At 38.9% G+C, this 15,319-nt stretch overlaps 1 protein-coding gene across 5 annotated transcripts in view; it reads left to right on the top strand.

Annotated features, from left to right (window-relative positions):
• The window catches only part of RGS22 (regulator of G-protein signaling 22), a 70,078-nt gene that overhangs the window by 47,087 nt on the left and 7,672 nt on the right, over window positions 1-15,319 (top strand). For 3 of the 5 annotated variants that reach the window (XM_017806541.1, XM_017806540.1, XM_017806537.1), the window contains 7 exons: window positions 278-340; window positions 2,344-2,505; window positions 5,434-5,613; window positions 7,064-7,204; window positions 10,686-10,949; window positions 12,630-12,732; window positions 13,291-13,385. In XM_017806541.1, the coding sequence (XP_017662030.1) occupies window positions 278-340; window positions 2,344-2,505; window positions 5,434-5,613; window positions 7,064-7,204; window positions 10,686-10,949; window positions 12,630-12,732; window positions 13,291-13,385 (1,008 nt within the window). The remainder of the gene's footprint in view (window positions 1-277; window positions 341-2,343; window positions 2,506-5,433; window positions 5,614-7,063; window positions 7,205-10,685; window positions 10,950-12,629; window positions 12,733-13,290; window positions 13,386-15,319) is intronic. The other 2 variants (XM_017806538.1, XM_017806539.1) reach the window with 2 other exon arrangements.

Genomic DNA, 15,319 nt, shown 5'->3' with positions numbered 1-15,319 from the left:
CCAAAATTTGTTACTAACATAAGTGGTCCCTCATGGGTAAAGTAAACCAGTGGAAGTGCATAATTTGACTGCTATTACTTCTTGTCTTCTCTAACTTCGCAGTCTCATTTATAGCTGAAGAAGGGCTGGCATTCAGTGTGGGTCCACAACTAGTTTCAGACATAAAATCCAAACAAAAACATAAATTATTCTACCACTGTGGTCTCTATCATTAGAGGGCTGAACAAGAAACAAGAAGAGTTTAAAAATATAATTATAATCTACTTTTCAACTGTAGATAATGGACATAACTGAAGATCTTTTACGCAAAGACCAGCAGAAGACAACCAGGATATGGAAGGCAAGTGAAATGTACCATATCTCTTGTGTCTGCAGTTTCACCGTCTTTTTCATTTGGACCTTGCACATTCTTCATAATTTCTCTGTTGACAGTGTGAGGCCCAAATGTAATGCTGTCAAAAGCAGACATGATTGTATTGGCTAGAGTGGACTGATTACTCATATTACTCCTGAATTTAGCTCCCTGCTGATGTTCATGGTAAATTTCACTCCCTTCCTGGCTGGAGAGGTCATACTTGATAAAAACATGTCTCTTGTCTTGGGCTTTGGAGCACTCTTAACCCTCCTCAAACTGATATTGTACCTTTAGTTCACATTTATCTGTATTTTGCATGCAGTGGACTTATTGGGACAAGCTGTTCATTCCAGCATCTGGTAGTTTATTTATTATTGCAAGTGGATTACGTGCAGACACAAAAGGGAATGTGAAGTATGCAGTGGAGTGGGCAGGTTTAATCATATCTCACAGTATCTGTTTCATTTAGAATTGTATTTTAATCTCATAGCACTGAGATAATATCAAATTTAAACTTCTTAAACCTTTGTAATAATACATTTCATCAGATGTTTGCCAGTTTTTTCCTCTTGAAGAGCAGTGAACTTTTTGTGATTGCCAACATACAAGTTGTGTACATTTGTTCAGTTGAACTTTTATTGTCTGTTGAAATCAAACTGGAGACCCGGTCACCAATTATCCATGCAAACCATCAGCACAAAAGGGATCCAAAGTGCATATGGGTTCTGTTAACTGAGTTTTCCCTTTGTCTGTTTGTCAGGAAGATGGTTATTTTCCATGTTCTGCTTCAAGGTTGTTGACCCATAAAATAAGCAGTTTGTATATTGGTATAGGGATGGAAGCAATGTTTTGTTCTTCCTTTCATGAATATGACCCAGAAATAATTTTTCCCAAAAGTTGTCTAACTCCTGGTCACAGGGGATAGAACGTAGTAGGAGAATCAGACAAGGGCTGAGAAGATCCCACCCTACTGCCTAAGTTGAGCTTACTTTATTTTAACCAAAGGACCCTCTGGACAGCCACCACCCTCCCTCTCACAAGGGTAGGCTCTCACCCCAGCAGGCTCTGCGGCAGGACACTAAGCATAACCCCTGTTTAAGAGCAGCTGCAGAAACTCTTTCAGCTTAGGATCAGGTTAGATTTCCAGGACTGTTGGCAACAATTAAAAATGTTTTTGTCCCATGCTGACCATTGAAGAGTACTCCATCCCTCCAGGACTTCAAGAGGTTTAAACCACTGTTAAAAGATGGTTTTCATTCATCCATCTGATAACAAAAGGGGGTTGTTTGGCTTGCTCCTCAGCAACAGTACAAGAACTGTTTGTTCAGGAAGACAGGCCAGCATGAACTTCATTTCAAACAAACTGTCTCTGCATAAGCCATCTTTCTTTCTCCACCCTTTCCTGGCTGCCTACTGTTTTGTGCTTGGCAGCATGAGGATTTCCAAAATGTCTTGATGACTCTAAATTCTGTTTTACTATTGGTAACTTTATTCCATAGAGAGCAAACTCTCTGGCTTCTGCTGGTGATCATGGCAACACATTTCAAAGCTCATTTTGTTGGTGAGATCCCTGTCAGAAGCATTTTACAACTTTAAGCTATGTGGTTTGTCTGTTCCTTTTTCTTTGTTGTTTGTTTGCACAAAACTCAAACTGTTCTCTAGAAAAGTAGCCTCTTGCTATAATCAATAACAATAGCTGTTTCCATATTTTATAGTATGTAGTCATATGGTCTAAATCATTGTCAGTCATTTCCTCTCCCATCATGTCTTCCAAAAAATGTTCCCTAAACCAAACTGAAAAAAAAAAAAGAAAAAAGAAGGAAAGAAAGAAATGAAACCTTGCCACATTTTATTGTATCCATGTCATAAACTACTGAAAGTTAGGGTCAGTGGAAAGATAAGAATCAGACAGTTTACGCTAACTAATGGCTTTGTTATTGCTTTTTGAAACAAAGTTTATTTGGTGCATTTATTTCTTTTTTTGACAGCATATGGACAATAAGTGTGTTTCTTCATCTAGTGAAATAATTGCTTTCCGCAAAGCCCTGTTGGATCCGGTGACAGCAAATCTGTTTCAACGCTTTGTGTCACTGCAAGGAGACCTGCTGGGGAATGGAGTGCTCTTTTGGCAAGAAGTGCAAAAGTATAAGGTACGATGGTAGAATGGAGCCGGGGGAATAGCAATCAGTTTGTAAGCAAATGCATCCATTCCTGCATATTAGGAGAATTTTAACAAGAATGTCTACAGGCATTCATTCTGTTGTTCATAGTAAAACCTCTTTTACGGTTTAAACCAGAGTTATTTTTGAAGAAAACCCTCACTTCTTAAGGGTAGCTATGTTTGACTCAAATGTATAATCCCTATATTTCATTATGCTTCTTCAAACTGTAACATTCTTCTGAATCCCTAAAGGGACACTACCAACTAGCTAATGCCCAGAGTTTGGTATACATCTTTGAGCAATAGAAAATATGCAAGTGTTAAAATGTTTATTCTGTCTTTATAGCTGCATACAGTTAAATAATGGGATTATTGCTGAATTTGGTAATTCCTCAAAAATCAGAGATAACGTTTAAATTCAATCAAATCTATAGATGTAAAGATAGTATCTACCCAAAAAGCCTATATGTGCAATGCAGATCCCAAGTCCCTTGCCCTTTGTAGTGTCACGTTTGACTTCAGCTGAGGATGAGACCAAAGCCAAATGTGATGGGGAAGGTCAACAGGGATTATCTCTCTCCCAAATACATGCACTTTTGTGAAATTGCTGCTGTGTGGGTTGAAAAACAGTGGGAAACCTCTGGAGTGAGCCTTTAAATCACACTGCGGCTTTCTAGTAGCACCCTGGATTGAATTCAGGGACAGCACAGATCTTTCACTTTTTCCTCTTTCCTTTTGCCTCTGGGATATTCCTGATGCAAAAGTGCTACCGGAGTGCAGAACCTTTCCTGGGCTCCTGAGCACAGCTTGTGTGCACATGGCGAGCAGGGAGCAAGAGGTTAGCTAACATGCTCAGAAGTCACCACTCAGCTGATGCTGCAGTGGTACTTGGAGATCTTTTGCAGGCATTTGGGTGTATTTTCACTGTTTAATTTTATGAATTTGAATTTTGGAGTCTGCTTTAGAAATTGAAGCTCCTCTGTTTCCAGGGTTCCATCTCTCTTCCTCACAAAGGCTCTGATCCCCAAGTAAGGAATCACTAGATGAAATGCTCTCTGGGGGCGCTGCTTTCTTTCTCTTGGTTATAAAATGACTACCTTACATTAAAAACCTGATATGAAGGCACCTGGTGTTCCATGACATAAATCCTTTCCAAAATATTTGAATTTTTTTCAGATTTGTGGCTCTTTTTTGCTACATTATGGAGGACATGGAAACTTTCTGCAAATTAATGTGCAGTGTAGTTTAGACTCTTTTCCCTGTAGATCTGCTCTCTGAAGAAAGCCTTCATTGTTTTTTTGTCCCAACCCCTCTCCTGCATTTATGTTAATTTTATTTGTCTTCTTATCAAGAAAAAGTACAATCTGACCGTATTTCTCCGTGCATGTGATTTGTCATGGTTGGCAGTTGATGCTCTTTATAGAAGCAAAGGGCTGAAGTAGTAGGAGTGTTGTGGGTCAGGCTGAACTGGAGGAATATTGCCAAAGGCGTGGGCAGCACTTTGCACAGTGCATACTTGTATTGTCTGAGCCCTATCGTGCCATCAGTTAAGACAGAATTCCCTTTAGGAGTCAGTGCTCCCCGTAACCCATCAGGCTGGCGGCACATCTTGGGACAATCCAAAACCAAGATTTCTTTTTAAACAAATATGAAGAAACATAAATCTGTGGATCATTTCCATCTGTTCCTCTATGCTCAGTCTCATCTCTCTTCATATCATATGGCTTGTTTGTCTTCCCTCTTACTACAGCTCTCTGCCTTCTCTTCTATGCTAGATGAACAAAGGAGTCCATAGTATATACTTCGGATATATTGAATATGTTTTTGTATTGCCTTACTTTCTTTATTATAGCTGTTATCATTCTTTTTTTCCTTTTCAAAACTGAAAAGTATTCATAATAAAACAAGCCAGCTCTTTCACATACCACATTTCTGGTTAAAAGCCCTGTTTTAAATTTCTTTGCAAAGTAAATATCTAGACTCCTATACCAAAACTAAATGCAGATTCTTCATTTAGAGGGCTCTCTTCCTGAACATTCTCTAGAGCACTCATTGTGACTCTATTAGATATAAGTGATAGTCTCCTAGTATTATAGAAATTTCTTGATGTTTATGGATTGAGGAAAAGTTCATGTTTCAAAGTGTTTGGAGGAAGTTCTTTGAATTATTTTTCCTTCATGTCAAAATCCAATGGTAGCATTGTCAGGGCATCAAAACACAGTAATAACAGGTGTTCCATCAGAACAATAGGATCACTTTAAGAAAAGTAGAAAACTCCCAGTATTCCTTTGTGATCTCACTCCTGTAAGTTCAGGTCTGTTTTGTATTCTGTTCTGCACACAGTTATTTCCAACCCCAGGGTTTTGGGAAACTATAAAATCCTAATGAATGGTGAAACTAGAAGATTTCAATAAATGGAAGATTTTACTGGTAGCTAAAACTGTCCCCCTTGTACCAACATTCCTTGTACCCTCTAAATATTTCCCCTCTTTTACTGGAGCATTTAGAGCATTTCTTTGTATTTTGGTTACCACGGCTAAGCTAGTCATAGCAGGCTTATTGTGAAAACCAGTGCATTTCACACCTGTAGGTGTGTTTCTGTTTTCAGAAATGCCTCCTATTTGCCAGTAATGCACTTAAAAACTACCCTGTTCCATCTGACCATGCGGGCAGAGATTATAACTTAAAAGCCATGATTGCTATACATCTGCATTTGCAAATCAGAACTCCCACTCACGTCTTAACTATGGCTTTGACCATTCACATTTGCTGTAAGAATTTTGTCCTCCATACTGAAGGAATCTATTGTATAATTTTTTTTTATATTTTTGACGATTATTCTTTGATCACTGGGCCTCTCTAAAGGATCTTGTGTCTCTCTCTCCATTGACTGAAAATGCTATTTTTCATCTTTCAGGACTTGTGCCATTCTCATTGTGCTGATGCCATAGTCCAGAAAAAGATCACAGCTATTATCAACTGCTTTATTAATTCTGCCGTACCCCCAGCTTTGCAGATTGACATCCCACCTGAACAAGCAAAGAAGATTTTGGAGCGCAGGAAAGAACTAGGACCTTACATTTTTAGAGAGGCACAGGTAAGAAGCTGGGCGAATCTCTGTAATAGGTCTGGCCAGAGCCTGCATGCCTGATTTTAGGAACAGTCTTTGTTGCTTATGTGACAATTAGGATTCAGATATATACTGCTCAATAAAAATGATCTCTGACAGCTAGCTGATAGTGGAAAGGTGTTATCTAGGTCTGTGTTAGGAATTCTGGCAGTAGAAATTAAATCTGTCTGTGTTCTTCATTGCTTGTTCTTTACCACTTGGTTAATGTGAGAGAAGTAATTTGTAGTTATAAAGTTTGTAGTTTTCATGGTTTATGAAAAATGCAGATGTGAGTAAAGCACAGAGACAGCTTAACTTGCTGAACGTCTTTCCCTTCTTTATTACAAAAAATGTGTTTGAAATGGCTGTAGACAATTTTCTCTCTCATCTTTGTACTGTTCAGACTGAATAGCAATTTGTGAACTTACTCTTTTCTTGTTCCTTGATACTGCCTTGTCTGTCTTATCTTCTAAGCCCAAGAAAGCTAGTTTTTCTTCTTTTTCTGTAAAATTGACACCAACACCTTTAAACATCAACTGTGAGCCCATAAAGTGTTTGGATGACAGAAGATGAATGTTTTGTCAGAGAAGAGGGTTCACATAGGTTCTGAGGGAAACAGAAGTTTCATTTCAGCCTGTGTAAAACCCCAGTGAACTCCAGAAATGTGGCACAAAACCAAAGGAAGAACTTGGCCAAAAAGCTGTGACTGGAACCTGACAGTGACTCACTTGTCACTTTCAAGTCCATTGAGCCAGAAGCAGTGAGGTGCTGAGCATGCTTGGCAATTTGGAAGCCAAGTTTGTCAATGAGAATTAAACATCTAAATTAATTGAAAAATGTGAGCCTTGGTACGTGCAGCAACAGAATTTACTGAGCCCCTCTGTTTGCTTTTCTAAAATTGTTTTCCTTATTCTAGTTCAAAAACGACCCTATGAGAGATTATATCATTTAAAAATTATCCAAGATTTGCTCATAGATCTGTAATGTGGTTTAAGAGTCTTTCCAGAGGCAAAAAAGTATTTCCTTTCTCTTAAGGAGGGAAAAAAAAAAGCCCTCTCCCTAATGAACTGAATATTTGAAATATTTGAGCAGAACAGTGGTGCAAAAGCAATTCTACTGGTGTATATTTTATCAAGAATACTTGTAAAAAATGATGGATGTTCTCATTAATGCAAACAATTGTTTAGGGAAATATAAAAAAAAGAAAGTGCCTTTTAACTGTGTTTTAGGAAGATTTCTCACCAGTAATAAACACACTGATGAAAAGCATGTGCCGAGCAAATCTGGGCTGAAATGTCAGGACAGAGTACGTGGGAGGAACAAGGCTGTGTGTTCAAAAAGAAATAGTTATTTCATTCGCATGGTAAACTACATTTTATTTTACAGTAAATTGTTTTCTTAATACGGTCAAGATTGACTTTCTTTTCTTCTTGTGCAGATGACTGTTTTTGCTCTTCTGTTTAAATTTTGGCCAGAATTTTGTAAGTTGCAAAGCAATGTGGATAGTGAAAAAATTCTACGTGCCTTGGAGAAAGAAAAGGAAAAAAAGATGCGAAAGAAGGAAAGGATAACAGCAAAGGTAAGGCTCACAAGGTTTCAGGTGACATCTGACAAACTGCATAAAAACTTCATGAGCAAACGGACATGAATTAAAATATCCCTTTCTCAGCCTGTTCCAAAGCTACCAAATATTTTTTGTTAGATTTCAAACTTCACATGTGACCCAGTCCTAGGATGATTAATTCCCAATCCTATCGATGCATATACTTAGGTTTAACTTGAAGCAGATGAGTCAATGGAATACTCCTTTCATTAAGAAGAGGGAAAAATGTATTTTAGTCATCTTTTATGCCAAGAGAAGAGCAAAAAAGAAGGCTGAATTAAAAAAAAAAACCTGTGTACAGTGGGTAACTGCAGACCTGTTTGCACTTTCATGATGTATTGTCCTATATTAGGATTTATAGTTCTGGATTACTATTGAAAGCAAACCAAACCAAACCCAAAATTAATTTCATATCTATTTTTCAGAAGGACCATTTGAAAAGTCTGCACATTATTTTAAAAAATATTTATGCACTGATTACTTTGCATAGGTTTTGCCTTTTCTGGAATATTTCTCATCTTTGACAGTGAAACTGTTAGACTGTTCACAGTGAGTTTCCAGACAGTTTCAGCACATTAAGAGAACTGTGACCTCTACAGTGGAATGCTTGTTTGTAAAATTGTTTTTCTTGGACTTTTTTATTAAAATGTAATGTATTTCTTTTTCTATTGATTATAGGCTTTGAAACAGTTTATTTTTTATGAAATAGAATTGTTTGGCCAGCTTTGGGAGGAGAACATTCTTTTAAGGGCAGAGAAATTACTGGACTTGCAAACTATCATAAGTAGCATTAAAAGAGCTTTACATATGTTAAATACCATATACACATGTGTTGTGATGTTACTTATGATGAGAACCACATGAGTACCTGGACAGATAAAGACATATGCCCGTAAGAACATGTATACATTGTTATCCTCCTTTAGACACGTGAAAGCTGAGGACCAGTGAAACATTACTCAAGGCCACACACCAACGTCAAGGGAAGCCTAAAATCTAAGAACTCATGTTCCTTTCTCCAAAGCATATTGTCTCCATACAGATATGTCTGGCAAGGCCATTGGCAATACTTATACTGCAAGAATGCAATATTTCAAAGTAATGCACTTCTGCGTTTTCACAGACTTATTTTTTCCATCTGTTTGTGGCCTGTCTATAAGTTTTCTGATTAAGATCAAGGAAGTAAAGAGAAAATCTTGGCCAGGAGGGCGAAAGCCTAGCTTTTATGGAGAACAAATGGGAAAGGTGAACTACCCTTCTAGGCTGGGAAACAGAGTAAGAAATTTTAGAAAGTGACAGGCAGAGAATGCAGTTCAGTAAACAGTTTGCAGACTATTCTCATGAAAAAAATGATCAGTAAACCGGTTACCTTTTAAAATTTTTTGAATGAATAGGTGGAACAGATAAATTTTTGAAATGTTTTTGAAACCCTTTCCCCTTTCTGCTATTGTTTAAAGAAATTGCCATTTCCTGTTCTCTTGTTTGAGATTTCTGTCCTCTCAGTGACAATGTAACTATTCAAATAATTCAGTATCCCTGAAGGATACTGATAAGGTTCATCTAACATAAGCAATAGCAGTTTCACCAGCAGCTTGTGGAAGGTGATGATGTCTTGGCATTGAAAATAAGGTCTATGCTCTTCTGCCCCACCAGGCTCATGGTGAATGAGAGTAAAGCTCTGGCAAGGGTTAGAAACAACTTTTCGTATACATATTTCCCCTCCACTCCACAAATCAGTTGCTATTTTGGGTTTATGTCAAAATGAACAATCATAGTCCTGGGGGAGGAATTTGCTTTCTTTTTCCTCACAAATGTGTCCCTGGGGTGCTCAGTCTACTTGGGCTCACCTCAGTTTTAGAGCTGAACAGATAAGTTGGACTTTTATGTAGTATAATTGGAAAAATGGTCAGAAAAGGAGCTTTTCAGTGAACAATTATGCATAACAAGGTATTATTTGACTATCTCAATATTTTTTCTGTGTGCTTATTTGTTATTTAGGGGGCACATTCTATCGAAGGCTTCCTGGCAATTGATTTGTTCCTTTGTTAACTGCTAGAGGCACATGCCACACACTTTAAAATATATATTCGTCACTTTTTGAAGACTGCCTTGATACCAGTGCTAGTAATTTGTTATATACATAATAGCATTTTACCTCCAAAGTAGATTTTGGATTTTTTTGCTTTCAAGTGCACAAAGCAGTTTTACCTTACACTATAAATCTGTATTTAGTCTTTCCATACCCTTAGCAAAGAAAGCCATAAACATTATTTTCCTTTTCCATGTTTCTGTCATCTCTCTTTACGCTTCTTAGCAATAAGCTTATTTGTTAGTTAGTGGTGTAATGTCATGGGATATGACATTGCCATAACATTGCCTAATTTATTATGAGAAGACATTATTAAAGACCTCACTTAATTCACCATTTTCATTGAGAAAGCCAACAAACATAAACTGTAGTGCATTAGTGTACATGCTACCTCTGTATTTGCTTTGGCATCCCTGTTTCATCAACTGAGTGTGCCACAGAAGTTACTAAGCCTGTTCCTGGAGAGAAGGTGAACATCACACTGCCTGGCCAGTTCTGTACCCGAAAGTCACTCTTAGAGCTGATGGGTTCATAGGACAATGGGGATGATGAGGAAGGAAAAGGAACTTTATGAGCAAGGAAACAGGATAGTTTGATCCTTTTCCAGATCTTTCAGGGACTTGCTAAGTGACTCTGGGAACAATTTGACCTCTTCCCCCCCCCCTTACTTTTTCATTTAACATGGGAGGCTTGTATTACTCAGCTCTTGGAGGTGTTATGGGGTTAACTGTGTGAGGTCAAATATGAACATTGATTAATATTTATAAAGAATTTTGGGATCATCAGACAGAATGTGCAAAGGTGCAGCCTTCATAAAACACAAAAGCAACATGAAAATGATGAATAGTTAATCACCAGAGCATTTTACGAAGTGCTACGATGCCTTGTTCTTCATTGTAAATGTTTTAAATCAGATTGCCTGTTTTCCTAACTTGTATACTGCAGTTCATTCGCAGCTACTGGACCAAGATGGAATTAATCACCACAAATCCTACATTATTCATTTATACATGAGGCCAAATTAGAGGCTCACAATGTCCTCTCTGTCCTTAAAATATGTTCTGTTGCAGATCTGCCCTGTCACTTAGCTATATTTTGGAGCAGGTATTGAATCTGAAAGGAAGATGGTCTGCAGGACTGTAGAGGCCAGGAATCATTGACTAGAACAAAGAAAAGCTTTTAAAAAGCATTATCTTCTGCTATTTTTTAATACGCCCAACATGATGTATTATGAAACTGAGCATTACAAAACATTACTGCAAGTGAACCTATCTCATTTCCAATGACAGTTTTTGGTTCCTCAGGCCTTGCTTTTAACTTCAGCACCGTAATTATTGTTCACATATAATTATGAGTTTTTATTATTAGCAGGGTAAAGAAGCAGAGAGAAAACTCATGAACTTGACTCAACTGTCAAAGAGGGCCTTGACTCAACTGCAAAAGAGTGCCTTGACTCAGCTGCAAAAGAGTGACTTGACTCAGCTGCCAAGGAGTGCCTTGACTCAGCTGCCAAGGAGTGCCTTGACTCAAATGCCAAAGGGTTCCTTGACTCAACTGCCAAAGGGTGCTTTGGTAGATACGATTGACATGAAGAGAGGATCAGCACCATCTTTAGATGGATTTGGATGGGAGGTGAATAATACACGTTTCTACGGATATCATTCAAGAGAGATAAAATGACCTTGGGAGAACAAGAAGGGGGAGTTAGGTTTTGAATACTGTTGTCACATAGTTCTTCAATAACTGTTCATTCTTCCACAATTACCTTCGCTGTTTTAATTTTACCTATCTGACAGCTGATTTTTTTTCCTTCTTTCTTGATTTTTTTTAAGATTTAGGTACTGAGTACTATTAATGGCTGACAGCATGTTAAGCTCTTATGGTGTATAGATTAAAAAAGAATCTGTTTGTAAAGATAAATTGAAGAAAAGATAGTTCAGTTCCGGAATAAGAAACTTTTCATTACTTGTGAAATTCCTGTCCTGAAAGAATTCAGTTTGAGCTAGAGTTCTGTTCTGTTCATATGTCAAAAACTGAAGCAGAACTCCTTCAGGAAATCTAGGTATTTGAAAATCTGACAGCAAATACTACTTTAGGACTTCTTCCATAACAACTCTCACTATGCATCTAACCTATAGTGAAAAGTTAACAGACATTTGATTGGAGAAATGGGAAGAACAGACATGCTACCTGGGGCATATGAAGGGATCATTCATGGCTGAGTTGGCACTGCCATAACATAATGGGGAATCTGTGCAACCACATAATCCCAGCTATGCTATGTGATGCAGGAGTAAATCCCACTTTAGCCACTGCTTGAATTCTACAGAATGCTTCTCGTGGCATTATGTTAGTGATGAGCAGAATATAGAAATAGGCAGTCTGAAATACCCCCAAAATCTGAAGCAAATTGCATAGTTAAGCTTACACCCTTGTCCCTTAAATGGACCTTTTTACTTTTGCTCATACCTATTTTTTTTTATTTTTTTTTGTTTTTAAATTGAGTCGAGCAAGCCAGTATATCCATGGCATACGCTTAAGCCCTCAAGAAGAGGCAAGTAACTACAGAACAAACAATAATCTTTTAAAGGGCAGTTTCTTTTTTCTTCTCTGAGACCCTTTCTGCTATAGGAAGGTGCTAGAAGTTCTCCTGAGTTGTGATATGACAAATTGGCCCCAAACTTCTCATGCTGTAAGGAAAAAAACTGCGTTGAATAAAAATGCAGTTCCCAACTGTTTTAGGAGAGTGACCTAATATTTACATGTAACCTGAACTGTGGTTGTTGCAATGCAAAGAGGAACATTTGATCCTTAGAGAAGGAAAGGATGATGTCTCCAGTTGATTAGCCTCTAGTGGTAGTAGCATTCTGCTAGAGAAGGCAGGCAGAAAGAACTGAGGCGCTAATGAGACCTTCAATGATTTAAGAAAGGACATGCTCAAAGGATGTGACAGGGAGATAAAATCAAGTCCTCAATAGCACAAATGACAGATATTTTGGGAGGGGAAAGATCTGCTGTATTTAGATTTAGAAGATGAAAGGAGAGTGAATAAGACAGACCAGGGATGGAGAATAAATGTAAACACTGCATCTATCAAACTTGCTTAAATCATGGTGTTTTGAGATTTGCTTATTTGGAGCAATACTATTTTTCATATGATTCTAATACTGTAATGAAAAGAATCTTCTTAATAATTGTGGTTATCCAATAACAGGGTTTTAACATAAACAAGTTTTTTATCTCACTGTTGATATGGGCCAGGAACTACAGTGACATGTTCTGAAGGCTGATGGTGTTTAATGGTTCTTGCAGGCTTCCTGGTCCTATTCCAAGTACATAGAAGCCTTGGAGCAGGAGAGAATACTCATTAAAAGGGAAGAAGATCTGGAGGAAACCTCATCATCATTCCTTTCAGGTTATTAACCTGTAGTTTATTAGGACAAGCTTATAGCTTAGGTGAAATTCTCTCAGTATAAGGACTTTGCTTACTCTTCTTTTGAGTTTCATACGTAAACCTCTGCCTCTCTTTTGCTGTCCACAGGGGAGTTGCTCTCTGCACCATACTAGTGAGTGATAAGTTTTCTAAGAAAGGGACAGTAAAAGTTGCAAGGTATCAGCATTGCCTTTACTGCAGAGGTCCTACTGAAGAGGGGGATTCAGCCATCCTTCATTTTGCAGTGTCGTGGCAATCACACACACATTTCACCTCCCTGGCTTTTTGTGCTTCATCAACTTACATACAAGCAGATACTGAAACTTCTTTCTACCAGTTTGTCAGTATGTTTTTGGGGGATGTGAGAGGCATTGCTTCATCCTGGTTTCTGCCATGAATATCCTCTTAGGTCTTCCCCAAGGATATTATGACCTGTTTGCTTATTAAATTCCTGCATTTATCAGTAGGGCTAGCAATAGCACTATGTAATGTTAAACTCCTTCGGTTTCACATAATTTTAATTATTTTTTCCATGTGCAGATTCCTTGTCTGTGTCCTCCCTGAAGCCTGAAAGTTCTATGAAAGCTACCATTTCTACAAAGCGTAAACTCTCAAATGTTCCCAAGACACAGGAAGTGAGCACCAGACTGCCAACAAGTGTACTTTGAAATGTAGATTCTTAAAAGCTAGTTTTCCTGCTGTCAGTGCTGATGCTCATTAGTAGCAAGTTATTTCACCCCAAGTCATGTTTAAGTGAAGCTCTACAGCCTCAATGTGAAGACAAGATTATTTTTCATTTCAGCCATGGTTAGCGGACCTGACGTTGACCTGATGGAATTTTTTTGCAAAATGGTAGTATCTGAAACGAGGCTATCTAAGCTTTCCAGTTCAGGTATTTTAACTAGGAGCATGAGATAACTAGAGAAATCTCAGACCCCATGGAGTTACTGGCAAGAATCTGACACAGAACTAGCAATAGATCATCTCTACCAAAGCCAATTAAATATTAGAATAAGAGAAAGAAGTAGGACAGCAAAGAGATCTGATAAAGACAGAAAAACATATTTTGCTTCAAAGCTTGAATTCCTAGAAGGAATAATATCCCAGAGGTTTTGTTTTGTTTTTTAAGCCTATGCTGAAATTATGTGGACTTAAGAAAATTAATAGAACTTGGACTATTGCTTCCCTTCCTTCTCTGCTCCTCCTTTCTCTTCTAATTATGTACTAAGCACTGCTATTTTAGGCAAATTGGTGTCCTGCCTTCACTAGTCCTCCTGAATTTCCAAATGTCTGAACACAATCTTCCTGTGGCAGCATTTTCTGTATGTGACTTCAGAGAAAACTGCAGCATTCCTTGGTCTTCCCTCACATTGTCTTTCTGCCCTCTTATCATGTCCTCTAGTTGCAGTTAAAGTAATCCAGCTTCACAGGTGTAACTATATTTTGTATATCTCTGCCTTCTGTACCACTGTTCTGGCCCCCATGTCATTGTGGGGAGTCCTGGCACAGGGCTTTTGCTCCTGCTCTGTGGATGAGAAACCTCGAGGTGGGCCCTGTGACCAGAGGGCCCACACGGCAGCTTCAGTCCTTGCTGCAGACCAGCCCAGATATCCTGTTGTTCCAGACCTGAGAGCTGCATTCTTGCCAGGCATCAGGCTGTGCTACAGGCTAATGCAATGAGAAATTCAAGGTCCTGAGTGATTTGAGAGGTCTCCCCCACCAGCTTCAGTTGCAGCCCATTCTCTAATGCCGCTGGAAATTTGCCTGCCCTGCTCAGTCCCTCATAATAGCTCAAGTGTTCCTACTGCCTTTGAGTGGTTTCCTCTTCTTCCGTCATGACCCTTTGGGCATTTGCCTCAGCTGTGCTACATGGGACCACTGTTGCTCTTGACGGGCAGCTTCCCTCCAGTTTGTTAGAGGTCACACCTTGTCTGTTGGGGATAAATGGCAAAGTGCTGGCAGGAGGAGGGCTGTGAGCAGAGGCCAGGGCTGCCCTGTTTCAGGCACAGCCAGTTCCAATTGGCTCCAGCGGACTTATCATAGGATATGGCTGCTCCCCTCAGCCAAGATGGTGGCAACTTGGGGAAATACATTTTAGAAAGAGCAAAGAAATCCAGAGAGGGAAGGATGGAATAAAAAGAGTGATAAACAACAGAGGGAATACCAAGGCCAGAGGAGGAGGAGGCTGGGGAGGAGGTTGAGGAGGAGAAGGTACTCTGTGTTGGAGCAGATATTCCCTCAGTCTGTGGAGGACTCAGGCTGCAGCAGAGGAAAAGAGTGAGAAGGAAGAAGGAGCTTCACAGTGCCTCACCAAAGGGACTGAGGGCAACCTGTGGTGATAGCAAGGAGGGGAGGAGAAGTGCTTGGAGTGAACTTGAACCTGGGAAAGGTGGAGAAAAAGTGTTTTCTCTAAGTGTGTAAATGCTAGTTTCTTCTTCCCCTCCCCACCTGAATCAAAAATGATTTATTCTAATTGGCAATACATTAATTTCCCCAGTTTATGGTTTTGTTTTGCCTGTAACAGTAATTGGTAATCTATCTTCCTGTCCTCATCTTGACCCAAAACCTT

The sequence above is a fragment of the Lepidothrix coronata genome, unplaced genomic scaffold (genome assembly GCF_001604755.1).
Source record: "Lepidothrix coronata isolate B3197 unplaced genomic scaffold, Lepidothrix_coronata-1.0 Scaffold15, whole genome shotgun sequence".
In the NCBI taxonomy this organism is placed as follows: domain Eukaryota; kingdom Metazoa; phylum Chordata; class Aves; order Passeriformes; family Pipridae; genus Lepidothrix; species Lepidothrix coronata.
The sequence above is the reverse complement of the archived record's forward strand: the minus strand, read 5'-3'. Positions and strand labels throughout refer to the sequence as shown.